General features: G+C 38.5%; 1 protein-coding gene across 3 annotated transcripts; it reads left to right on the top strand.

The window, feature by feature from the left end:
* On the top strand, positions 1–27,891 carry LOC136259551 (uncharacterized). Of its 3 annotated transcripts, none has more exons than XM_066053018.1 (11): positions 1–81; positions 15,193–15,311; positions 17,290–17,340; positions 17,404–17,502; positions 21,328–21,510; positions 21,805–21,864; positions 25,392–25,544; positions 25,666–25,824; positions 25,914–26,042; positions 26,349–27,407; positions 27,474–27,891. In XM_066053018.1, the coding sequence occupies exons 2-11, from the start codon at positions 15,225–15,227 to the stop codon at positions 27,531–27,533; spliced, it is 2,040 nt and encodes a 679-aa protein (XP_065909090.1). In that variant the 5' UTR covers positions 1–81; positions 15,193–15,224; the 3' UTR covers positions 27,534–27,891. The 3 variants fall into 3 exon arrangements, with proteins under 3 accessions (XP_065909090.1, XP_065909091.1, XP_065909089.1); XM_066053019.1 differs by having other exon boundaries at positions 34–77; XM_066053017.1 differs by lacking the exon at positions 1–81 and adding an exon at positions 3,273–3,386.

Below are 27,891 nucleotides of genomic sequence, written 5' to 3'. Positions count from 1 at the left end.
GTCGTTGCTAATGACGATATTACGTCATTTGTTTAGGGAGGCGTTATATAGAATATTATCTAAAGAGCCTGTGCAAGGCATGTAAGATTTCGTACATGTTTTAATACTACTGTATGAATGTATAGTGTTGTTTTAATGCCCGTCAAAAAGAACTACGTACTCACTTACTGTTTGTTTAGCGCGTACTCAGTAGACACAGTATCCGGGCATGATCGTTGCCCTCTAGCATGCTCTGAAAACGGACAGCCTCCTCCCTTTTGTTACTTATCACTTGTTAGGTTGTAGGTAGTGTATACAGTGTAATTGCAAGTATAGTGCAGTAGTAATGAATCTCTGGCTGGTGCGCGGAATAGCTACCGCTTTAAATCACCATATGTCAGCCATTACATATGTCGCCGCTACATTCCAGTAGAAATGGTAATGAGTCGTAATGTCACCAGACCGATTACAGCTGGCGCTTATAATCAGGATATCGATAAGCGTCTGGCGTATGGTCTGGCAATGCGAGACAATTCTTTCCTGGCTTGTATAGATGCTATTAAACTTTCACAGGTCCTCATAGTCAGCCGGTGTCCTGGTAAGATTCTTTTCCTGTGACAATATTACAGCTATTGCCGTGTCTGTTAATTTGTGGTCGGCTAAATGATTTTCCAGTTTATACATCAAATCATAAATATTATCTATGTGTCAGTACAATACTGAAAGTGTGTGCACACATGTATTTGACCGGATTTGTGAAAAGGGGTCTTCCACACACATCCAATTTACCAACTTTGAAGACTCATAACTTCACATTGGAAAAGCTATTGATGGTCAGTAGTTAGCACCAACATAGCTTGGTTGATGAAGCAATTTTCAGGGTAATATTTCTGAGTTACAGTCTTTCGAGTTCATAAAAATTGGCTGTGTGTGGAACACCCCTTTTCGCAAATTTGGTCACATAATGTATAACATACTGTAGAATTATTTTACAACAGATTCAAACTAGTTTAAATACTTGGCTTTTCTTGTTGATTTGCATGTTTCACTGTTGAGGTCTTGAAGATTCCATGTTGTCTTCTTGACAGTAGCTCAGTAGATACTCATAATTGGTCTGTATCAGGTTTCTGAGTCATCATTTCTATAGTATGGCCTGTGCTGAATTTTAAAAGTTTTTGAGTAGGCTTCTAATGTGTTTTAGATAATTACTAGTGTAGACGTAGCCAGAAAATTTTAGAAGGCAATGTTAACCTCACACTGCTCTATCAGCTCTCTTCGTTCAACCACGCCATAAGTGTTTTGGCACTTTATGAAAATCTCATGAAATATTTATTAGAATAAATTCATTTACTTTTCATCATGTTATAGTTCAAAACACTGGACATGAAAATGTCATGAAAATGTGTACTCAAAAAATCATTAAATTTTCAGTATATCAATTTCATGAAAATGATGTGAAAATATTACCAGTGATTGTGTAGTCGTAATTCATTGCATTTTCATTACTTTATCATTCAACAGTATAGTTCGTGAAAATGCAGTGATATTGATATTTCACAATTTTTTGAGATTTCAATACAAATTCATTACTTTTTAATTACTATCACTGTCCCAAATCCATATGTGAAAAGGCTGTGAAATAGGAATTCACAACATTTTAATGTGTTTGAAGACAATGTCATTGCTTTTTAATATACTTTTAAGCAGTTTAGAACCCAGTAGTGACTGGTGACTTAGCGTCTTTTACATGTATTTGCATATGGAATTATTAAAAACATGAAAATTTTCTGATTGCAGTGGCAGATCTAGAAATTTTCAGAGGGAGTTTCAGGTTCCACTCAACTTCAGCCTATCTGTAAGTCGAAGATCAAAAGTCGAAGACTATGATCAGAGGACGTTCCAGTCAAAACCATTGCAACCCCTCTGTATCTGCCACTGGATTGTAATTATTACCATAGCAGCAATACTGGGTGTAGCTATTATCTGTTGTTATTTACCCAATAGCTTTGCCAATCATGCTAGTGACTTTGGGCAATTGGAAACAGTGAAACTGGAAATGGAATTGAAAATGGAAAACAGAAATGGTCAAATCATTCTATGTGTGTATCACCTCACTTTGTGGTCACCACTTAAGACCACCTTTTACAAAGACTACCCCTGTACAAAGACCACATTCTAGAGGTAGCTAAGGCACACTTGATTATCCAATTGATAAGACCACTTCAAGGTTGCCCAATATGAAGACCACCTCTTTTCATGTAATATAAGCCTCAAACACATAATTATACTCATAGAAAGGGGTCAATGTCATCTCCCATATTTTGGTCCACTCTGCACGTATATACCATCATCACTTAGTTTGTACCAGAACGTGCCATACAAATATAGATATAGTACGAGAAAGGGGTCTACATAATTTGCCAGAATGATTCAGACTTAATAACCAGCAGCAGCAGCAGCAAACACAGCGTTAATCTTCTTATCTTCAAACTCAAAACAGTGCTCTACTTGATTCTAGTAGCGAGGAGTTTATGGAAAACAATTATAGCCTCAGGGGAAATGATGACGCGCTTGCTGCCGTAGGCATTCCAACCTGATTTTGGCTTTTTATATGCTCAATAGATAGAGTATTGATTGCCAATCTCAGAAATATATAGTTTGTTGGGTTGGAATTAGATACTTTGGCATGCACAGTGCTTAAACACTGAAAAAAGGTACATTTTTTTCTCCAGGGCTCTCCATACATTTTAAAGGGAAAACTGGCACAATTGAATCAGGAAGCCATCTAGCAACCTGGACTATCTGGAAACTGCAGTTGCTTCTAGCTGCAAATTTGTACATGTAATGAGAGTAACTTCAGATCTTATCGGATCTCAGCGATCATTGCAAGCTTTGTGGTATTGGTGAGCAAATATGTTTCATCTATTGCACACTTCTCAATGCAGTGGTGTATACCCATAGGCAAGTGGCTATCTCAAGTAAGTAAGTAAAACAATTTATAAAGGTAAACAACTAAAGTGGAGGTGTCACAACTATTCAACAATATTAGAGTACATGTAAAATAATTATGTACTCTTGGTATTTTACATCTTAAAAAGATTACAATATATGTATTAAACGCGCACGATAAAACTAAGATTTTCATAATGATCATCATGTGGACAAACTCCACAGCGATTTTCATCCTCATTGGAACTCGGATGAAGGAGCAATCCCAAGTTAAACACGAGTTGTTATTCTGTGCCAGGGTTCTACTGGGGAATATACGGATAATTTTTTTAATTAAAAAATCTCGGATACTGGAATGCCTAGTAATAGGCGTGTTCATGGAATCACAAGAGTTAGAAGCGACTGCGCATGCAGATCTGAAAGAGTTTCCTGAGAAGTAGAACCAGCTGATTAAGCAGGTTAGCTTATGAGGAACGGATTCGGGAGGTGGAACATGGGAGTTTTACCCCCCTTGTTTTTTCCACTTCAGGTGGCATGGGAAGGGCTGCTACCACTACTTATTTTATTTTATTTATGCTTTACAGCACAAGTGCTGAAGGCCTGTAGGACACCTGGTCCTACAGCCTGCTCAAAGACTTTAGCTACTTAAGGTGTGTTTGAAAAGTTGGAGAAAGGAGAAAAAATCCATGACTGGACCTAGTCTGGCGCCGCCCGCTCCTTCGCAAAAAGTAAGGGTCTGGTGAAATACAAATACCTAATCATTTCAAAAGGAATTCAATTAGACAGCGTACGTATTGCTTGTTACGTCAGATGATTGCACTTCAATTCGAACAAAAGCATTGTGTTGCCAAGGCGATTTCTGTGTGAACGTCATTGGCATGCACTAATTGGCTAGCGCCGAATCTGGGCGCTAGAAATGATTTAGTATCTGTATTTCACCAGACCCTTACTTTATGCGAAGGGGCGGGCGGCGCCAGACTAGACTGGACCTAGGTTATAAACATCTTGCCCGCCTGTAGTCTCGTGGCGCCCGACCCTAAAAAGAGGTAGGGTTGGGCGCCGCGAGACTAGCCCGCCTGCTGAGCGAGAAGTAGAATTCCCCATATTCTGTGGTGATGGACTGGCTCCGTTGTAGTTTGGGGTTTTCCTTGCTCCGTTCTTCAGTTATGTGCATCAGGGGATCACACTCAAGATCCAAGTGTCTGTGTGTGCCTCCAACAGTTGATCTTGCTGTTGCTAAGGGGCACCTGCCTGCCCATTGAACCCTGGGCATGCTGTAGGTTCTGTATAGGTTCTTTTCTGTAGGTTATAATTAATTTTTCAATTAGCATTCTATAGAAATGTGTGGGAGGAAGAGAGTGCCATTAGGGCCAGAGGAAAAAATATTTTTTTTTAAATTAAACAGGTTAGCCGGCTATACGTGTCTATTATGTGATGTCACCAGCTGAATGGTGTAAACGGAGCAAATGGACTACACTGATCCTGTACGGGCCAACTACTCCCCCACAAGTTTGGAGACTGGGGAGTCTAATGCATAGACTGCCTGCTTTTAAAGCAAAACTGTTACCTAGAAGCTGGCACTGGTAGAAGATCTGGTCAGTTTCGTTTATACATTAAGTTGCATTAATAAGGGTGTGACTGGAAATATGGTTTCTATTGTAGAAGGAATTATAGCACTATTGATCTAATTCATCCAAAATTAACTTTTATCTGCAAAACATGTATGTAAAGCACTGCATTGCCATAAACAAATGCTGTTAAATTTGTGTAATATTAATTATGCATGAAGTAGCAGCAGGCAGATGATAGAAACCTCTTTACATATAAACAACATGTATATATGCATTAGTATCCAGGCACTGATCCAGAAATAAACCATAGTGGGTGGCTGGCCCAGATTTTAAGCTGAGAGTCCTGAATATCTTAGCATTAAATGATATCATCTAGCTTGTACAGTGAAGCACACAGTAGCACGATACCTCTTGTGCATGCACATGATATCATGTCAGCATTTTGTAAAAAAATATCCTAGTAAAGGCTTGACACCAGTGGTTAATGAAACAAATTGATCATATCAAGAATTCATAATATATATACTGAGGAGAGTATCCTACTCTCATATACCCCTGTAGAAGGGCGTATCATGAAGTTATTATGTATCTAATCCAAAACAGCCAAGCTGTAAAAAAAGAGTGCAGCCCTGAGAAAAACTATGGTGAAAAAAGATGTGAAATCCAAGGTGGCGGCCAAGAAATGGCTGTGATGGTAGGTTAATGGTAAAAATTTTAATAACGACAATTCAGGTGAATTTTGTGCCAAGACCAAGCGGCACCAAATTCACCTGAATTGTTGTTATTAAATTTTTTACCATTAACCTACCATCACAGCCATTTCTTGGCTGCCACCTTGGATTTCACATCTTTTTTCACCATAGCCTTTCTCAGGGCCGCACTCTTTTTTTTACAGCTTGGCTGTTTTGGATTAGATTTCACTTCTTTTTGTATTTGTATACCCCAAAGCCAGCATATGGCTGGCTTTAAGGCTTTTTAACCTGTCATTTTTTCTTTACTACAGGAAGAAGAAAAGATGAAGTGGGGTGATTTCTTTGTAGCTGACCTCTCTGCAAGGTGATCCTTCTAGCTGATCTCTCTACTGGATGACTTGTTTGTAGCTGAACTCTCTACAGGGTGATTTGTTTGTAGCTGAACTCTCTACAAGGTAACTTCTTCTAGCTGATCTTTCTACAGGGTGATTTGTTTGTAGCTGAATTCTCTACAGGGCGATTTGTTTGCAGCTAAACTGCTGAACTCTCTACAATGTAACTTCTTCTAGCTGATCTTTCTACAGGGTGATTTGTTTGTAGCTGAATTCTCTACAGGGCAATTTGTTTGCAGCTGAACTCTCTACATGGTAGTTTCTTTGTAGCTGAACTCTCTACAATGTGACTTCTTCTAGCTGAACTCTCTACAGGGTGACTTGTTTCTAGCTGATCTCTCTACAGTGTAACTTGTTTCTAGCTGAACTCTCTACAGGGTGATTTGTTTCTAGCTGAACTCTCTACAAGGTAACTTCTTCTAGCTGAACTCTCTACAGGGTGACTTGTTTCTAGCTGATCTCTCTACAGTGTAACTTGTTTCTAGCTGAACTCTCTACAGGGTGATTTGTTTCTAGCTGAACTCTCTACAAGGTAACTTCTTCTAGCTGATCTTTCTACAGGGTGATTTGTTTGTAGCTGAATTCTCTACAGGGCAATTTGTTTGCAGCTGAACTCTCTAAATGGTAGTTTCTTTGTAGCTGAACTCTCTACAATGTGACTTCTTCTAGCTGAACTCTCTACAGGGTGACTTGTTTCTAGCTGATCTCTCTACAGTGTAACTTGTTTCTAGCTGAACTCTCTACAGGGTGATTTGTTTGTAGCTGAATTCTCTACAAGGTGACTTCTTCTAGCTGATTTTTCTACAGGGTGATTTGTTTGTAGCTGAATTCTCTACAGGGCAATTTGTTTGCAGCTGAACTCTCTACATGGTAGTTTCTTTGTAGCTAAACTCTCTACAATGTAACTTCTTCTAGCTGAACTGTCTACAGGGTGACTTGTTTGTAGTTGAACCTTCTACAGGGTGATTTGTTTGTAGCTGAACTCTCTACAAGGTAACTTCTTCTAGCTGATCTTTCTACAGGGTGATTTGTTTGTAGCTGAATTCTCTACAGAGCGATTTGTTTACTGCTGAACTCTCTACATGGTAGTTTCTTTGTAGCTGAACTCTCTACAATGTAACTTCTTCTAGCTGAACTCTCTACAGGGTGACTTGTTTCTAGCTGATCTCTCTACAGGGTGACTTGTTTCTAGCTGAACTCTCTACAGGGTGATTTGTTTGTAGCTGAACTCTCTACAAGGTAACTTCTTCTAGCTGATCTTTCTACAGGGTGATTTGTTTGTAGCTGAACTCTCTACAGGGCGATTTGTTTGCAGCTGAACTCTCTATGTGGTAGTTTCTTTGTAGCTGAACTCTCTACAATGTAACTTCTTCAGGCTGAACTCTCTACAGGATGACTTGTTTCTAACTGATCTCTGTACAGGGTGACTTGTTCCTAGCTGAACTCTCTACAGGTGATTTGTTTGCAGCTGAACACTCTTACATGGTGGTTTCTTTGTAGCCGAACTCTCTACAAAGTGACTTCTTCTAGCTGATCAATCTACAGGATGACTTGTTTCTAACTGAACTCTCTACAGTGTGATCTGTCCATATAGCGGAACTTTCTACTGGGTGATTTGTTTGCAGCTAAACTCTTTGCATGATTCTTTCTTTGTAACTGAACTCTCTACAAGGTAACTTCTTCTAGCTGATCTCTCTACAGGGAAATTTGTTTTTAGCTGAATTCTCTACAGGGTGATTTATTTGAGCTGAACTCTCTACACGATGGCTTCTTTGTAGCTGAACTCTCTATTAGGTACCTTCTTCTAGCTGATCTGACTACAGGGTGACTTGTTTGTAGCTGAATTCCCTACAGAATAACTTGCAATGTAATATAACTGAGTAAATTATACATGCAGCTGAATGCTTTATTGGGGTGACTGTTCTATTAGAGTATCTCTATCTCGCATTTGCTGCACGTAGTTGCCTTTCGAATCATAACTCAGTGATTTGTAATCCGATTCTTCTGTACTACTGCAAGAACTTTCTATGATGATTATTCCAGCTACATACTGATTTTCAGCTCGTTGCTCTAAGCGGTTTGCCTGGTAGACACGAAAACTAATAGTTTTTTTATTCATAAAAATCAATCGCGTAATTTTGACACAGGTTGGGTTTTGTGTCATATCTCCATGGCCTTTATCTCGATTCCTTTCAAACTACAAAAAGGCACTCCTACGATGGTTGCTCCATCTACATATCAATTTTCATCTGATTCCTCCAAGGGGTTTATCCTGTAGGCGTGACAGACCTTCGACCTTATTTTACGCAATAATTGGTCATAACTCCGTGAATGTTCATCGGATTCCTACCAACGTTGGTACGGAGATCCGCCTTAATGAGCCCTTTAAGTGTGCCAAATTTCAGCCCAATCCGAGCACGAATTCGTGTTTTATGGCGAATTTTGCAAAGTGTGCCAAATGAAGATGAAGAAAAAAACGAAGAAATTAAAACGAAATTTTGTTCGCTCGTATCTCGGAAATGGCTGGAGCGATTTTCTTCAAATTTGGTATGTAGACCCCCTAACTGGACGGCACGTCTCTAGAAAATTTGGTTCCAATCGGATAAGGGATCACAGAGCTACATAGGTGTGAAAATTGCGTTTTCTTTCTTCCTGTTAATATACTCACGGTGTGGCGCGCCGGCTTCTTGGGCCGCACGACACACTATCGTGTGTCTTGATATGTTGTGTACGAGCAGCCGTAAAAGTGCACAAATCATTAGTACCATTTCACACTCGCAATGCTCAGGATAGCCGTATTCATGAATGGCCTAGTAAGAAACGACTGCAAAGCGGTCTTAACCTATGAAGGATTGATTGTAGTTCGGTGAGAAATGCTTAGAGCCGGAGTTAATTTGGTTGCTAGCGATGTTGTTAGGCACGCATTCAATTGATACCATGTTCAACTAATGACATCATTAGTTATACTAAGAAAAACTGGCGAACTCAGAAGTTCTACTTCATAACTTTACAATCTTCCTTTCTACAGGCAGGGCCGCCCACAGGGGGGGGGGGGGGGGGGCAACTGGGGCATTTTGCCCCAAGGGGCCTCAGGAGGCCCCACGAAGGGCCCCTTGAATACCTGTTTAAAAGATTGATATACTCATATACTCTAATAGAGCAGTGAGATCCAAATACTCTAATAGAGCAGTCACAGTATTCTTCAGAGGAGCAGCTTTTTTTTTTTTGGTCTTCAACTTACAGGTTGGGTGAAGTTGTGATTCAGAATGGAAACCTCCTTACCTCTGGGGCCCCAATTTAACTCTTTGCCCTGGGCCCCTTAATTTCTCTGGGCGGCCCTGTCTACAAGGGTATATGAGAGTAGGATACTCTCCTCAGTATATATATTATGAACTTTTGATCACGCCTGTGACACCTATGCACATACTACACATTCCTCTCTGTTGTATGTAGGAGATGATAGTTTAGGTTTCTCCATTGATATATATATCTAATCCAAAACAGCCAGCTGTAAAAAAAGTGTGCGGCCCTCAAAAAGGCTATGGTGAAAAAAGATGTGAAATCCAAGGTGGCGGCCAAGAAATGGCTGTGATGGTAGGTTAATGGTAAAAATTTTAATAACAACAATTCAGGTGAATTTTTGTGCCGCTTGGTCTTGGCAGAAAATTCATCTAAATTGCCGTTATTAAAATTTTTACCATTAACCTACCATCACAGCCATTTCTTGGCCGCCACCTTGGATTTTACATCTTTTTTCACCATAGCCTTTTTGAGGGCCGCGCACTTTTTTTACAGCTGGCTGTTTTGGATTAGATTTCACTTCTTTTTGTATTTGTATACCCCAAAGCTGGCCTATGGCCTGCTTTGGGACTTTTTAAACCTGTCTTTTTTTCTTTTCCACAGGAAGAAGAAAAGATGAAGCAGATGTACTTTAAATATTTCTGATTTTATCAGTAAATGTACAAATTATATATATAATACATATATTTATTACAGAACTCTCCATGGTGGTTTCTTTGTAACTGAACACTCTACAAAGTGACTTCTTCTTGCTGCTCTCTCTACAGGGTGAATTGTTTGTAGCTGAACAATATACAAGTAACTTCTTCTAGCTGATCTCTCTACAGGGTGGTTTGTTTGTAGCTGAATTCTGTGCAGGTGATTTGTTTGCAGCTGAGCTCTTTACAGAATGGTTTCTTTGTAGCTGAGCTCTCTACAAGGTAACTTCTTCTAACTGATCTTTCTACAGGGCAATTTGTTTGTGGCTGAATTTTCTACAGGGTGATTTCTTTGCAGCTGAACTCTCTACATGGTGGTTTCTTTGTAACTGAACTCTCTACAAGGTAATTTCTTCTAGCTGATCTCTCTACAGGGAGATTTGTTTGTAGCTGAACTCTCTACAGGTGATTTGTTTGCAGCTGAACTCTCTACATGATGGTTTCTTTGTAGCTGAACTCTCCACAAGGTAACTTCTTCTAGCTGATCTTTCTACAGGGTGATTTGTTTGTAGCTGAACTATCAACAAGGTAACTTCTTCTAGCTGATCTCTCTACAGGGAGATTTGTTTGTAGCTGAACTCTATACAGGTGATTTGTTTGCAGCTGAACTCTCTACATGATGGTCCTTTGTAGCTGAACTCTCTACAAGGTGACTTCTTCTAGCTGACCTTTCTACAGGGAGATTTGTTTGTAACTGAAATCTCTACAGGTGATTTGTTTGCAGCTGAACTCTTTACATGATGCTTTCTTTGTAGTTGAACTCTCTACAAGGTAACTTCTTCTAGCTGATCTGATCTCTCTACAGAGAGATTTGTTTGTAGCTGAACTCTCTACAGGTGATTTGTTTGAAGCTGAACTCTCTACATGATGGTTTCTTTGTAGCTGAACTCTCCACAAGGTAACATCTTCTAGCTGATCTTTCTACAGGGTGATTTGTTTGTAGCTGAATGAAACTTCTTCTAGCTGATCTCTCTACAGAGAGATTTGTTTGTAGCTGAACTCTCTATAGGTGATTTGTTTGCAGCTGAACTCTCTACATGATAGTTCTTTGTAGCTGAACTCTCTACAAGGTGACTTCTTCTAGCTGACCTTTCTACAGGGAGATTTGTTTGTAGCTGAACTCTCTACAGGTGATTTGTTTGCAGCTGAACTCTCTACATGATGGTTTTTTTGTAGCTGAACTGTCTACAAGGTAACTGATGTCTCTACAAGGTCACTAGTTTGTAGCTGAACTCTCTACATGGTGGTTTCTTTGTAACTGAACTCTCTACAGGGTGACTTCTTTTAGCTGATCTTTCTAGAGGGTGATTTGTTTGTAGCTGTACTCTCTACAGGTGATTTGTTTGCAGCTGAACTCTCTACATGATGGTTTCTTTGTAGCTGAACTCTCTACAAGGTAACTTCTTCTAGCTGATCTCTATACAGGGAGATTTGTTTGTAGCTGACCTCTCTACAGGGTGATTTTTTTTTGTAGCTGAACTTTCTACATACAAAGTGACTTGTTCTAGCTGGTCTCTCTACAGGATGACTTGTTTCTAGCTGATCTCTCTGTAGGGTGACTTGTTTCTAGCTGAACTCTACCGGGTGATCTGTTCGTAGCTGAACTCTCTACAGGATGATTTGTTTACAGCTGAACTATCTACATGGTGGTTTCTTTGCAGCTGAATTCTCTACAAGGTCACTTCTTCTAGCTGAACTCTCTATAGGGTGATCTTCTCGTAGCTGAACTCTCTGCAGGGTGATTCGTTTGCAGCTGAACTTTCTACATGATGGTTTGTTTATAACTGAACACTCTACAAGGTAACCTCTTCTAGCTTATCTCTTTACAGGATAACTTGTTTCTAGCTGAACTCTGTACATGGTGATTTGTTGGTAGCTAAACTCTCTACAATTCGATTTGTTTGCAGCTGAACTCTCTACATGGTGGTTTCTTTGTAGCTGAACTCTTTACAAGGTAGCTTCTTCTAACTGATCTCTCTACAGGATGACTTGTTTCTAGCTGAACTCTCTACAGGGTGATCCTTTCGTAGCTGAACTCTCTATAGGGTGAATTGTTTGCAGCTGAAGTCTCTACGTGATAGTTTGTTTGCAGCTGAACTCTCTACATGGTAACTTCTTCTAGTTGATTTCTCTACAGGGTGACTTGTTTCTAGCTGATCTCTCTACAGGGTGATTTGTTTGTAGCTGAACTCTGTACAGTTTGATTTGTTTGCAGTTGAACTTTCTACATGGTTGTTTCTTTGTAACTGAACTCTCTACAAGGTAACTTCTTCTAGTTGATCTCTCTACAGGATGACTTGTTTCTAGCTGAACTCTCAACAGGATGATCTGTTAATAGCTGAATTCTCTACATGGTAGTTTCTTTGTAGCTAAACTCTTTACAAGGTGACTTCTTCTAGCTGATCTCTCTATAGGGTGATTTGTTTGTAGCTGAACTATCTGCAGGGTGATTTGAACTCTCTACAAGGTGATGTTTTCTAGTTGATCTCTCTACTCAGTCTGGATGACTTGTTTCTAGCTGAACTCTCTACAGTGTGATCTGTTTAGTTTCTACCTGATCTCTCTATAGAGTTATATCTTGTTTGTATAGCTGAACTCTTTTACATGGTGGTTTTTTGATTGGTTGCTGAACTCTCTCTCCACGGTGACTTGTTTGTACTACAGAGTGACTTGTTTGTAGCTGAACTCTCTACAGAGTGACTTACTTGTAGCTGAACATTGCATAAAGTAACTTGTTTGTAGCTGATCTAGATGAACTCTCTACTAGGTAGCTTTTTTTGTAGCTGAACCCTTTACGCAGTGACTTGTTTGTAGCTGAATTCTCTACAGAGTGACTTGTTGTAGCTGAACTCTCTACAAGGTGACTTGTTTATAGTTGAATTCTCTTCAGTGTGACTTATAATGTTCTGAATCTCTACAGCAACATATTTGTAGCTGAACTCTCTACAGGATGACTTGCTTGTAGCTGAATTGTCTATAAGATTAACTGTTTGTAGCTGAACTCCCTACAGAATAACTTGCAATGCCAAAGAAATTCTATAATGGAGTAAGTTACAAACGTAGCTGAATGCTTTATTAGGGTGACTGTTCTATTAGAGTATCTCGATCTCGCATATGCTACACGTAGTTGGCTTTGGAATCATAACTCAGTGGTTTGTAATCCGATTCTTCTGTACTACTGCAAGGACTTTCTATGATAATTATTCCAGCTACACACCGATTTTCAGCTCACTGTTCTAAGCGGTTTGCCTGGTAGGCGTGAAAACTAATAGTTTTTTTATTCATAAAAGTCGATCGCGTAATTGGGACATAGGTTGGGTTTTGTGTCATATCTCGATGGCCTTTAACTGGATTCCTTTCAAACCACAAAAAGGCACTCCTACAATAGTTACTCTATCTACATAGCAATTTTCAGCTCATTCCTTCAAGCGGTTTACCCTGTAGGCGTGACAGACCTTCGACCTTATTTTACGCAGATAATCGGTCATAACTCCGTGAATGTTCATCGGATTCCTACCAAACTTGGTACTGAGATTCGCCTTAATGAGCCCTTTAAGTGAGCCAAATTTCAGCCCGGTACAAGCACGCATTCGTGTTTTATTGCGGATTTTGCAAAGTGTGCGAAAAGAAGTAGAAGAAGAAAAAAACGAAGAAAAAAAACCCAAACTTTGGCCGCTCGTATCTCGGAAATGGCTGGAGTGATTTTCTTCAAATTTGGTATGTGGACTCCCCTATCTCGCCGGCATTTCTGTAGCAACTTTGGTTTTAATAGCATAAGGAATCACGAAGCTACAAAGGTGTGAAAATCGCGTTTACTTTCTTCCTGTAAATATACTCACGGTGTGGCGCGCCGGCTACTTGGGCCGCACGACACACTACCGTGTGTCTTGATATGTGTGTGTGTGTGTGTGTGTCTCCTACTGATCACATACCCCACAGGAAGAAACATTATCTTAAAGCTATAATATACCCTGTATGTTTTTTGCTGCTTGCTATTAAAAATAGCCAACTGTAAAATTTTACCAATTTTGATGCAGTTGCATTATGCCACAGCCTTAGGGTAATTTGCTGGCAATTATAGAAGAATCATAGTGGTATATGAAGATAAACTTGACTCAGCCTTAAAGCAGACCCTTCAAAAACTCCTCTGCCTGGTGCACGTGGTAGCTAATACTGCCCATTATCTTTGATAAATGCATAGATGGTGGAGATGGGGGGCCATGGCTCCTCCACTTTATGGGACAATGTTTGCAAGAAAAGATTGAGATACTCTAATAGAGCAGTCAAGATCTATATACTCTAATAGAGCAGTCACAGTATTCAGAGAAGCAGTGTAGCAAGCTACTTTGCTACATATGTGTAGTTATAAACAAGGAGATGTAGTTGGTGGAGGACATTTACCTTTTTTCGTTTGTTGGTCTTCGGCTTACAGCTGATCTGGCCCCCTTACTCTTTAGCTTGCTCCACTGCCCATGGATAAATTCATTACTATAAGGTGATGTACTGGGTAGCATTGGAAACCGATTGGCATGCAATGCAGGGATTTAGTTCATATTGAACAAAGTATGCAAAGAATTTGTTGACATAACAATAAAAGAGTGTTATTCATGATTATAATTATAATTTTAGAATCGTATTACATGTCTCAGTGGTTGCAAGGCCAGTGGCTAGCCACCCCATTCTCCCCCCTCCCCTTTGGATCAACCCCTGGTAACTCGATTAGACACAAGCCATGCAATAGCTAGTATATGTATAGATAAAGATCAAGTGTTTCATGTATGTACTTGTGTTTATCATTAGCCAACCATTGGCACTTAAAATCTGTATTTAAGGTCCGCAGCAAATTAGTCTATATATATATATATATATTTATGCATTCATTCATAAGCAATAAATGAGTATTACAGTAACACAGTACAGTACTGAGTTACTTTATTACTTATTTATTGCTTATATATGAACGCATGTGACATTGGTATATAGCTCTGTTTGGTTAAAATACTAATATGAGATCTGTATTTCAACAGACCCTTCTTTTTATGTGAAGGGATGGGCCACTGCCATGGCTCAGGATTTGGTTAAGGCAATTATGGATACATGGTGTAGCTGCAGGTCATTAATTTGTACTTGGTGGTGATACTGTAATCTGGAACCCCTATTATATTGTCTACCTCTATGTGCCTAAAGAAATTATCTCTAGCATTTGAATTGCTAGATTGAAATTATTCCTATAAACGTGGGATGTCATTAACCGTTACAATGAATATGTAAAATGTCCCAACTGTTTTATCAAATGTATAGGAGTCATATAAGTTTCTTGACTTCTCATTTGTGATGAATGAGTATTGGTATAGCCTTTTGTTGGTTACTTAAACACACCACTATATCAGCCCTGCCACAAGAAAATATGACTGCATGCACTAACTCTGAGCAGTACACTGGTAGTCCAGAGCTCTTCACTGGTGGTAATGTCATGTAGCTAGCACAACTGCCGTTTGCATGTATATGCAGTGTACACATGTTTGCATGTTTACTGACATTGGTGTCAGTACTAAAATGTAACATTGATTTTCATAAATGTATATGAGTGTGTATCATTACTATATTGCAGGTCATACAAGGTTCATGTGAACAGATGCCAGTATGAGTGATAGACAAAGAAATTCATCAACGCCAGATCATGCTGCACAACAAGTTCAGCGCACAATGAGGTTCTCTAGTGTTACTGAGGTACACTGGCTATTATGTGCTTGAAAACATGCATGTGTATATTATGTGTATATACCACATAAAACAGCCAAGCTGTGAAAAAAGGTGCAGTCTTAAAAAGCCTGGGTGACAGAAGTTGTGAAATCAAAAGTGGCAGCCAAGAAATGGCTAATAGATTTTGACAATGCACACAGCCATTATTAAGCATTAACATCATTGTAGCCATTTCGTGGCTGCCACGTTTGATTTCACAACTTTTTTTACCCAAGCTTTTTGCCTTCTTTCACAGCTTGGCTGTTTTTACACGTATATCGCTTCTTTTGTGTAATTCGAAAGCCAGCCTATGGTTGGCCTTGATACTTCCTTTTAACTTTTTCCCTTTACTACAGGAATCATTTAAGACTGCGTGGCTATATGTATTAATGAAGAACTGAAATAAGACAAATTTTGAAGGTGCGAAGATAGCTGGGCAGATTCAGCTATGGGAAACGCCCTACCCTGAGGAAGTTTCCACAGCAGAAATGGTTAATAATAATAATTACCGTTCAAGTGCTATCGAGCTATGGATACATGAAAATGGCATTTTCTTGGTTCCGTAAAGTGAGTATGACACCCACCTGCACCGGCTGTACTTGGCTGTATGACACACTTGGCTATTTTAACAATTTTTGTAGTACTCTAATAGAGCACACTTTTTTTCTGAGCACTTCAATACAATGCATATAGAATGTTCTAGAATTTCCACTCACAGATCTACGAGTTATCATTCTAGTGTATTAAACTGGAACTTTCATTTATAAGGTAGAAATTAAGTGAGATGAGCAACTGACAGTAGTGGCGGGCTTGCAAGTACAGGTGTGGTTCAAAACCTGGAGAAAGTTTGTTCTGATGTTTTTTGCACACATTTTTTACTTCTCAGTGACTATTCTAGTATTAGAGTATCTCAATCGCACTTTTTTCACTTGTTTGGTTTTGCTTTATATAATACTCCCAGCACTTTCAAACCACACTATGTTAGTAATTTCATGTACAGACTGATTTTCAAGCTATTCCATCAAGTAGATTACCCTGTAGGTATGATAAAAAATTTCAAAACTGCAGTTGTTTTTAGTTTGATCTGTATGAAAATTGGACTGTAAATGTGCTGCATTACAATCTTACTGTCCTCCAAATTTGAAGTCAATTGACTAAAGCATGCGTGAGCTATAGCGAGTGGAGCGAAAAGAAGAAGAAAGAAGCAGAAGATGGAGGAAAATGTGAAGAAAATAATATGAACTTTGAAGGCACACATCTCAGTGATGGCTGGGCAGATTCAACTCATAGGAGGTGCCTTACCCTGGGGGAATTTTGCAGCAAAACTGGTTGATTTTTGTTCAGGCACTAGTACTATTCATCTATGAAAGCGTGAAAACAGCACTTTCTTGGTTCCTGTAAAATACACACTTGTCTGTCGCACATCAGCACTAGTTGCTGTACTTGGCCGCACGTAGCTGTACTTGGCCACATGACACACTGTTGTGTGTCTTGATATACAACACATATATAACATATATGTGACTGAATTTTGGAAAATCACCCATATGGGCACATTTGACACCTAAAATATTAAATGATCTGATCACAAACTTTATAACACAAATCTACTTGTTGATGGTTTTAAGCAATTCTCAATACCTTACATTACTATAAAATTCTTGAAATATTTTCAAAACTGTGCCCTGCTCTTATTAGCAACCCACTAAACTTGAAAATTCTAATTATTTCATGCACGCCTATATGGGTGATTTTCCAAAATTCGGTCACATATATGGTTTAGTCTTTGGCTCCATAAGCTCTATATATCAAGTTTTGGCTTTTCATGTACAGTAGGAGAATATCCATGTTACATAAGCTATGTAACTGGCACTTATTTCTTTCAATTATGTTAGTATATTTTTGTGAAATCAGATTTGTATGAATGGCTAGACAAGAATTGCATAGATGTTTTTTGCTTGTTTAGGAGATGAATACGGCATCATCATTACAAGAACATACTGATCATGAAAAGCATGTAAGTCACTTCAGTATATACTTTGATATTGTAATCATATGATATGTACTGACTAATGTGCAGGTTGTCGTACACAGGGAAGAGTACATAAGGAGGGAAATGGAAAATAAATCATTAAAGAAATTTACACGTCAACTTACTCAAGAAATGAAATCTGCAATGGTAAACTGTTGTCATATACAGTACAAGCTTGTATAAAAATTAAATCACACTGCTCTTATATGTGTGTTATATACTATAGAAAACTTAAATTATGTGGTGGTATTTCTTGGTGGATATATTGTATGGAGAGTTAAATGCAGATAAGGAAAGTCATGCAAGTAGTTGGCTATACTAGCAAAATTTTAAAGCTATGAGTGTTTGAGTGGGTGAGTGAGTGGATGAGTAAGTGGGTGAGGGAGTAAGTGAGTGAGCGAGTGCGTGAGTGAGTGAGTGAGTGCAGTCAGTCATTCAGTCAGTCAATCGGTGAGTCAGCAAAAACACTCAGTAATTGTAGCACTGAGAAATATGATGCGGACTATAATATTATGTACTATAAAATCTAATTTTTATCCTACCATTTTGGTTATGTAAACCATAGTACTAAGTATTACTACTGCAGACTTCGGTTATTAAGCGCGTGCGCTTATAATTTTTGGAGGATTATTTGAGAAATACACTACGCTTGTTAAGCGCATGCACTTAATAAGTGATTGTAATGGGTTTGTGCTAGGAGACAACGTTGAAACCATAGATAATATACCCCCCTGGATTGGAAACTGCGCCGCGCCCATAGACTTTCTACAAGAACCAGTGTCTTTAGGCTGGTTTCGCGCCTCAACAAATTTAATCCTATTACAGCAGAACGGTGGTATGAACGACTTTATTTTGTAACGAGAGTGACTTGTGGTGTTGTTAGATAATTGTTCTGGTTAGTTGGACCACTTCACGTCACTTGGTCGGAAGGCCTTACAATGGTGGATTACATGCTTTTTTGGAAGCACATTCTTGGCTAAACTAAGTGTAGGTAGAAAACGAAAGTATCACAAGGTTAACTATGCTATAAAGAATTGCTTCGGCTAAATAACATGCCTTCCCATAACTTCTTTGGTAGGTTTTTGAGATGGTATTTTCTGGCAAAATTGGAAGCACATTCTCTCTGTGATTCTAAACAGTATCGCTACACAATTTATACTACGAAGTCATCAAATAATGCTCCATGGTGTGGTCTGAGTGCGAAAGGCGTAGCGTACAGGGTTTCGGTATTTTCCTTGAATGTGTCCAAACCAGCTGATCTTGCGTTCAGTTTCGCTTCTACCGTTCGCACAATAAAGAGCCAATTTGCCTTGAAACTTGCTGTTGGCTTCCAAAACATCTTGAGAAAGAACCTTTTACTAGTGGTGAGTCTTGTTTCGCCCAGAGAAACTTGTCTTGTTATTGAAGGGGCGCGGAACCAGCCTGTAACCAGGGGCGCTTACTAGTTTCCAATCCAAGGGGGTATATTATCTATGTTGAAACCGGGTCACTACTGCTGACCCGGATGACCCACTGACCCGGATGAATTAAAGCCGAGGCGTGCGATAAGAGCTATGTTTCGGCTAGTCTCGAGCGAGCGAGACTACGTTTTGAGCGTTCGATTCATGTTGAGTAAATAGAGTAAAGTATCAATTATCGAACAATATGATGTTCGGACAGCTGCCACCCACTTCCTGGAAATCCTGCAGCTTAGGTTATTGTGCCAACGGGTAGGCTACAATAAGCAATAATTATCCTCCAACAATCAGCTTTGTGTGATTAAAAGCTTAAGAGTTACAGCCAATAGTATGCTTAGTCCGATAAAATCTATGCTCGGATAAAACTATCAGTTGTCGGACTTTGATTTTTACTACCAGTAAACAATGTCCAATTTATTTCGAATTTGTATGCAATATACCTGTACTCATTAGCTATTAATAGCCAAAAAATGGTTTCGTTATCTTTAGCATAGAGAGAGTACGAGCCTCCCAATTTTTAGCGGTATTGTCGGACGCCCTCCGCTTTAATTTAGCCATGCCCACCAACAGAGTTTGTATGCTTTTGCAACAAATGCACCAGTGCTAAACCACAGAAGAAGGTAAATAAATATCTCTCAGGAGTAGAGGTGTGCTTTAAAGTTTATATTCAGGATATTTCCATTGGAACGCAGTATTTTTGACTCCTAAATGAAGGAGATGCGCGCAAGGTGGAAAAATGAAGTTATGCAAAACCACCTTCTGACCATCTACATATGCTAGTCTTGGTGTCCTATCACAAATACTGTCACGGAAATTGAAAGGCTTTTCTTTCTCTACCTTATATGGGTGAAACAAAAAGGACGAAAATGTTGCTTTGTGCATCCATAGAAGGTAGAAAATGGAACATCTTTTCATTTCTAGGTGGTACTCGCGATTGAGGCACCAAGACTAACAAATGTGGTTGGTCAGAAAGTTGTGCCTCGTAATTTCATTTTCCACCTAGCGTGCATCTCCTTCATTTATGAGCCAAAAATACTGCGTTCCAATAGAAATATCCTGAATATCAACTTTAAAACACACCTCTACTCTTGAAAGATATTTATTTACCTTCTTCTGTGGTTTAGCACTGGTGCATTTGTTGCAAAAAGCATGAACTCTGTTGGTGGGCATGGCTAAATTAAAGCAGAGGGCGTCCGACAATACCGCTAAAAATTGGGAGGCTTGTACTCCCTCTATGCTAATGATAACGAAACCATTTTTGGCCATTAATAGCTAATGAGTACAGGTATATTGCATACAAATTCGAAATAAATTGGACATTGTTTACTGGTAGTAAAAATCAAAGTCCGACAACTGATAGTTTTATCCGAGCATAGATTTTATCGGACTAAGCATACTATTGGCTGTAACTCTTAAACTTTTAACCATGCAAAGCTGATTGATTATTGGAGGATAATTATTGCTTATTGTAGCCTACCTTTTGGTACAATAACCAAAGCTGCAGGATTTCCAGGAAGTGAATGGCAGCTGTCCGAACATCATATTGTCCGATAATTGATACTTTACTCCATTGCAACTTCACCCTAGCTGTAAGTTGAAGACCCCAAAAAAAAAAAGGTCATCACCTACTGACAATAGCTACCTCTCACCATAGATACCCTCAGTTTCGTGCTACATATTGCACTTACTAATAAATGGGCGTAGCTGAGCGTATGTTGGTAACTAGATAAGTGGGCGTGGCTCACGAAAGAGCTACGCGATAGCGTTTATAAGTTTCCATGTAGTCAAACGAACAATTTCGTTTCCCACGTGATCCAATACAGGTCAGACCCGGATAATTTGTAAACCGGGTCGGACCCGGATGACCCGACCCGGTTTCAACGCTGCTAGGAGAGTATTACTCATGCCCACCACATTTTTCTAGCGATTTAGTTACCGTATGCAAGGAAATTTTGACGTCAATAAAATTTGACGAATTCATACTTCAGCAGATTTGACGAATAAAATGTTGACGAAAATCAAGAAATTGTAGGCAAAACCTGTATTTTTAAGGGTGCTTATAAACATTTGATGAATTTAAATTTGACGAATTAAACCGATTCGTCAAATTCGTCAAATTTTTTTGACGTCAAAATTTCCTTGCGTCACGTACGGTACCAGCGTTCAGTCAAACGTTCTTCAGTCGAGGAAACAACAGTCCTGAAAAGTCAGGTACGCTCGTTAATGCAGGCAGTGGTATCTGCTAGACACGTGCCTGGCGAAGTATCGAGTGTACTGTGACACTTCTGGCTTGTTCTATTGGTAGTTTACTACCATTCTACATAGTACTAGCTTGCAGGAGTGATTTCAACTATACGCGCTTAATAAGAAGTGTTTATTGCAAGTATTCCATATGCGCTTAACAGGCAATGTGCACTTAATAGCTGTATCCGCCTAATAACTGGAGTTTATGGTACATACTGTACGCTACTAAATAACAAAGGTAAAAATTTAATTTAATCATATATGCCAATAGGACAATATTCTCCAAAAAGATGCAGAAATGGAAAACTTAAAAGCAGAGTATGATGAAATACTGAAGACCATGGAGAAGTCATTAAGACAATCGGAAATTCAAATTGAACAGCTAAAGATCGAAAATGCACAACTGTCGAAAGCGGTTGCTAGGAGCATGGGTGATGATTCACAGGAGGTTAAGGTACACAACTAGATGAGTGAATAATCACCGTAATTAAATTGCAAAATTTATCAATTTAAAGTAATTATTTGGTAGTAAGCAAATAATTACAAATTACCAGCTATAGGCATCTTGCATTATAGGCATTGCACAACATCAGCTTAGAAGTTATAACTAATGTGAAATGCAAAATAGCAGTTATTGTGGGCTACTGTAGTGTATGTTGCAGTTTTTGTTACAAATTTCAATTTGTATTAAATTGTATATAATATGTATGCAGTTGTGATAGTGTGTGTGTATGTACCTATGTTGCAGGAGCATGATCACAATTTCTGGTGGCGTGCTCAGGAGTTACTCAAATCTACAAAACTGCAAGTTAGTGTACTATATTTTCACACACACATACACACACACAAATGCAAGCACGCACACACACACGCACGCATGCATGCATGCACACATGCACACACAGAGGTGGATCCAGATTTATGGACAAAGAGTTGACATGCCCAATTTTTGAAAAGGGTTTGACTGTTAATGCTTAACTATGGACATCATAGTAATAGCAGCAATAGAATGGTATCTGGAGTGACTGCTAACAAACTCTGAATACTGATAAGGTTTTAGTATGTAGTTATTCAACTTTGATGACAGCTGAAGAAAGTTACTGAATGTATTAAAAACATATGCAATCCCATATACAGTTGTTTGGCTATACATGCATCTAGTATGTAGATACATACTATTTAGCCATCATGATGTGTATGAGTAGCATTTTCAACTGTCTTCACAGCATTCAAGTGTTTTGCATAAATTTGTGGGGAAGCAAAGATAAAACAACTAAGGCATGTGCAAAACTGTGGTGGGTTATGGGATGCAACTCTGATAGGGTGCTGCAGATCAAGCATTCTATGTTTTTTTATCATGGGTTTCAATTAGCACATTGGCTTGCCATTGAAGCTACAGCAATTACATGATAAAGATTGGAGTGATGATGTTCAATAACAGGGGCAGATCTAGGGGATGGGCTTTGGTGGCTGAAGCCCCCCCCCCTTCACTTTTAGATCAATATGTTGAGGATCATAATAAAAATTTTGTCTTAGCATAATTATATGATCACTAATAATACAAGTACTCATAAACCCAAGGCATTATTAGTGGATTATAAAGGTTATGCAACAAGGACCCGGATCAACATTGGAGGTGTAAAAGATCAAGATACTCTAATAGAACAGTCACCTAACTACTCTAATAGAACATTCAGTGTAAGCATAAAATTTGGTTCTGTTATGGAATTTTTCCAAATCTGCCTGCACCTATAGTGCATTGGTCTGTTTAAAAGACTTGTCATCTACTTGTGTAGTTATTACTGGTACTGGTATATTTAATTCAGGTACACAATTTCCATTGAAAATGCTCTCAGATTCAATCTCGTATCATTCAAATTTCAAAAGTTTCCAGTTTCAACATTATTAATCTATAATGCATGCAATTGTGAGAGGATGCATCATGTGCTTGGTTGTCTGAACCTACCCAAACCTTTCCATTAGCAAATGCTGCAGAGAGCCATATATATCTAAAGGCAGTATATAAAATATCTACAGGCAGAAATATGCATTTTATGTGGAAATGTCTCCAAATTGCTTTAGCATCTATTTTTCAAAAAATTCCTGGGGGGCATGCCCCCAGACCCCCCTAATTCCAGCATGTTTTACATGCTAGGAGGTGTACAAAGCACACCTCCACCCAAGAAATTAGTACCTTGAGGTAGCCCCCCCTTTTATAAATCCTAGATCCGCCCCTGAATAACGTTTGTATAGCTTAATGTCACAAATAAAATGACAATACATTTGAATGAGATGTTCACATCATCAGTTTACAGCGCAGGTGACATGCATACTAAAAAAGTTGGATGGGGGTCAAGAGCCCTCCTTGACTCCTTTAAATCTGCCCCTACACACAGATGCAGGACAAGATACATTAAAAGTTCTGGTAGGTCTTATGTGAGTCAGAGGCTTTCTGTAGATTGTTCTAAGTGGGCACTGATATTATTGATTTTGTATGTTCATTGGAAAGCTGAATTTTGAAATACGTATGTAGTGTGACATGTATGCATTCTCTGTGCATGGTGTACTGTGCATGTGTGTGCATGTGTGTTTGTGTGGGGTGGGTTGTGAATATGTGTGTGTATATGTAGTGTAGTGTAGTGTAGTGTGTGTGTGTGTGTGTGATGAACTCTTTCAACCATGCATGTGGAGCAATTAGAAACAATGAAAACTGGAAACGGAAAGTGGAAATGGAAAATGGAATGGTCAAATTGTCATATAAATGTACCCTAGAGTAAAATCCTTATTTAGTGGCCACCTCTTAAAGACCACCTTGTTATGAAGACCACATTGTAATTAGATCTCAAAGATGGCTAAGGACCACTTTGTGGTCACCTTTGATGAAGACCACCTCTTTTTTACATGGTAATATTTAGTAACCTTCAAACATGTATTTCATGACTCATATCAATGTCATCTCTCTGTCCACACTTCACTCAAGTAATATACCATCATTGTTTAGTTTGTACCAGCGTAGATAATAATATGGTACCAGAATGTGTCATACAAAAAATATATTCCATGCAAGTGAAATGTAGCTAGTACACTACAACCTACTGTATCAACGAGAACGAGGTCTTGTAGGAGATGATGACCTTAAGAGTCTAGTCTTTTTAGTTGTTCAGATAAAGCAGTCATGACATACATAGGATGTTTGGAGCCTAGCTATTGCAATGTGAAGAGGTGGTCTTTATAAAAGGTGACCATGAAATGGTCAGTACGCCTTAGCCATCTTTGAGATCTAATTACAATGTGGTCTTTGTACAGAGGTGGTCTTATAAGAAGGTGGTCTTTAAGAGGTGGCCAGTAAACAAGGGTTTTACTCTAGGGTGCACTTATATCACAATTTGATCATTTCCATTTTCTGTTTCTGGTTTCCATTTCTACTGTTTCCAATTGCCCTGCTGTGTGGCTAGGGGATTTGCATATAAGAAAACCACAGAATACCCAACAATAGCAAAGGGATGAGAAGGCCCCAAAAACAAAAGCTTTACAAAGGGTTTACAAAAAAACTAGAAAGCTTTTGTAAACCTTTTATGGGTGTTACTTATGTACTATGTCTCTGCTAAAGTTATCGCTAATTAACTGTATGGGCCAGGAATTAAATTTGTACTGATCTTTCTTGTTTCAGCACTTTTGATGTAATGATCTCTACTATCTCCTATTTTTCTTAGACACTTGATTTAAAAAAATGAAATCTGTGTCCATATCACAAAAGGAACTAGCTACTCTTCAGAAACCTGATTCCATCCCATCTGTTTCTCTTCTGTTTCTCAAATCTGTTTCCGTCCCGTCCCATCCCGTCCCATTTGTTCCATAATTATGCCAGTTCTCATAAAGAAAGTGTGCTTATTATTCTAGACCCATCCTTGCATGAAATGTCATAAATGTGGCCTGACTTAGTTGCTAGGCAACCTACTTGGTTTTTTTTTAGGGTGGCTGGACCCAGAGGAGATTGTTCATATATCATATAACCCTATGATGTGTGATTATGTAACCAATTATGCAAGCATTGTAAGATTTGTTTAAAGCTAGGAAAGGCAAATTAATGTGTTGTACTGAGAAGGTTGTAGTGCATTTGGCATGGATAGACAATCTGTCCTTTACCAAAATAATTGACATCAATCTGAGTGTCAGTGTTTGAATATTTCTTAAGTCATATATGATGACTTGTGACCAACAGATACCACACGTACAATTTAGCAGTGCTTGTGTGTCAACAAATTTTAATATAGTAAAATAGTTATTGATCTCCATCCACTTAAAGATCATTGTGTACATGAATATGTACCATAGATAATGAAGATAAGTACTAGTAGAAGAGAAGATGACAGTAAATCGCAAGATTCTCAGGAAGATACACTTAAACAAATGAAAGCTACATATGATAAACGGATTAAATCTATGAAAGAAAATTTCGATCAGCAATTGAATGGCTACATAAGTCAGGTGAGACTGAGCGCCGTACAAATGTCACAATTTTACAGGTAGCTATAAAAGCTAAGATCAAATGCTCTCTATGTGTGTGCATATCTCTGGCTTAGTCTACATGCCTCTGTCTATTACCCAGATTAAAGAACATGGGGAGGAGGGGAAAGTACTTGTTTTAGAGAGAATAATTAATGACCAATCTGTCAAATTGGAAGACCTGGAGTCTTTAGTAAAACAGGTCATCGAATCTCAACAAACACTTGCAAAGACTAGTGAAGAAACTATAGAACAAATGCAAGTTAGTATGTACTATTTGTTTTGTTGTGTTTTAACTAATGCATATTGGAGTTATATGTTGTGCAGTTAAACAAACTATAATTTGTTTAGGAAGCTATGGATGACAAAGAGGCACAACTTCAACAATGCTGTGATGAAAAGGACAAGAGGGTTAAACAACTAGAGGAACTAGTATCACAGTTGTCTGATGAAGTAGAAATAATACATATTAAACATAAGGTGTGTTTATAATGAAAAGATGTTGTAGAGTGGTACATATACTTGTGCATGCTAGTGGCTTTTCAGTGGTGTATATGCAGCATGGCTATATAAAATGGATAATTTACAACAGTTTAAGGCCATTCACACTTGCACAATTGTACATGTTAATGTCTGTCAGATTGAACCATTTGATTATAGAGCAGTATTCAAAGTATTGTAGAATCTATCAGATTGTAAATATTAATCCTATGCACTAAAAATTACTTTCAAAAACTTTTTGTGTGGTGTACAAGGTAGTTAAATTGCCATATCATTACATGATAGGAAGGTGATCATCCGCTGAAGAACATAAAGAAGTTAACTGGAGTTGTTGATTTGAATAAAGAAATTGGTCGAGGTTCATATGGAGTTGTAAAGGAGGTGTGTGTACATGGAACAACTTGTGCTGCCAAAGATATCCACAAGATCCTCATAGAGTATTCTGCCGGTGAAAGTTTGGAGGTGTTGAGGAAAAAGTTTTATGAAGAATGTGTTAATTGTAGCAAACTGATACACCCTAACATAGTCCAGTTCCTAGGTATCTACTATTCCAGTGTAGATGCTACACTACCATGGCTTGTGATGGAGAAGATGCATTGTAGTTTATCTCAATTTTTGGAACAACACAAACAAAATGATACCAGTCTTTCTGTGAAGCTTTCACTTCTAATGGATGTGTCGCTGGGTCTCCAATATCTTCATGCACACAATGTTATACATAGAGACCTTTCCTCCAATAACATTCTGTTGAGTAAATATTGTACTGCTAAGATAGCTGATCTTGGTGTGGCGAAATTGGTTACTGCAGATAGCAAGAAATCATATACAGTAAACCCTGGTACACAAGCATTTATGCCACCCGAAGTTGTGTCTGCTTCACCACATTATGGTAAACCTGTTGACGTGTTCTCTTTAGGCTGTGTGATGATTCACACCTTAACCCACATGTATCCCATACCAGCAGATCAGGTAGTGATAATTGACTCATTATCACAAGATATGAAAGCTTTGTCAGAAGTTGACAGAAGAGAAAAATATTTGAAGGCCATTCCATCATCTGCAATGTCATGCCGACCGCTTATCGAGAAGTGCTTGAAAAATTCTCCTGGCAGACGACCTTTTATTGCTGAAGTCTGTACAGAAATACCCAATGTTCAAGCCACCTATCACTATAGTGCTACAGAAATTCCTTTCATGTCAAATCTTGAACTATCAAGGAAAATTGAAGAGCTAGAGTCTGTTCTTGCTGACAAAGAGCAAACTATCAAACAACTTAAAATACAACCAAAAGAACAAGCTAACCCTACTACAACAGTGAGGCAAAATATTCATTATAATGAAGAGGTCAGTGATATATACACTGTCATAAGTTGTTACTTACTGGTATAAATTATCTTCTATATACTGTAGTATCAAAAGAGCAAGTCATCACCTCGTTTAATCAAGCAAAAGACAGAAGATGAAAAGTAACTCTGGAAATGATCTGTACAGACAGTTGAATTATTATACTTCAGTAGTTGTAGCTGCATGCTTTTCAGAGCAATGCAATTTGATTATATATTTGACTTTGTTTTCTTTTGGACAATTATTCATGGTGTTTGTATATGCACACATTAAACCCCACATGCAACCCTTATTAATCAGTGTATAATGCAGATAGTGAACAATCTACTGTAGCATAGTTTATTGTATTAAGTCTTGTGTTGTATGAATACACTGTATTTAGCACAAACATAATTAGATACATTTTATATCGACTACAGTTATGTGACTACCAGTGTTCCACAACTATAATATGCACACAATAACAACTGTCATTTCATGGTAA

The sequence above is a fragment of the Dysidea avara genome, chromosome 7 (genome assembly GCF_963678975.1).
Source record: "Dysidea avara chromosome 7, odDysAvar1.4, whole genome shotgun sequence".
NCBI classification, from domain to species: Eukaryota; Metazoa; Porifera; class Demospongiae; order Dictyoceratida; family Dysideidae; genus Dysidea; species Dysidea avara.
The sequence above is the reverse complement of the archived record's forward strand: the minus strand, read 5'-3'. Positions and strand labels throughout refer to the sequence as shown.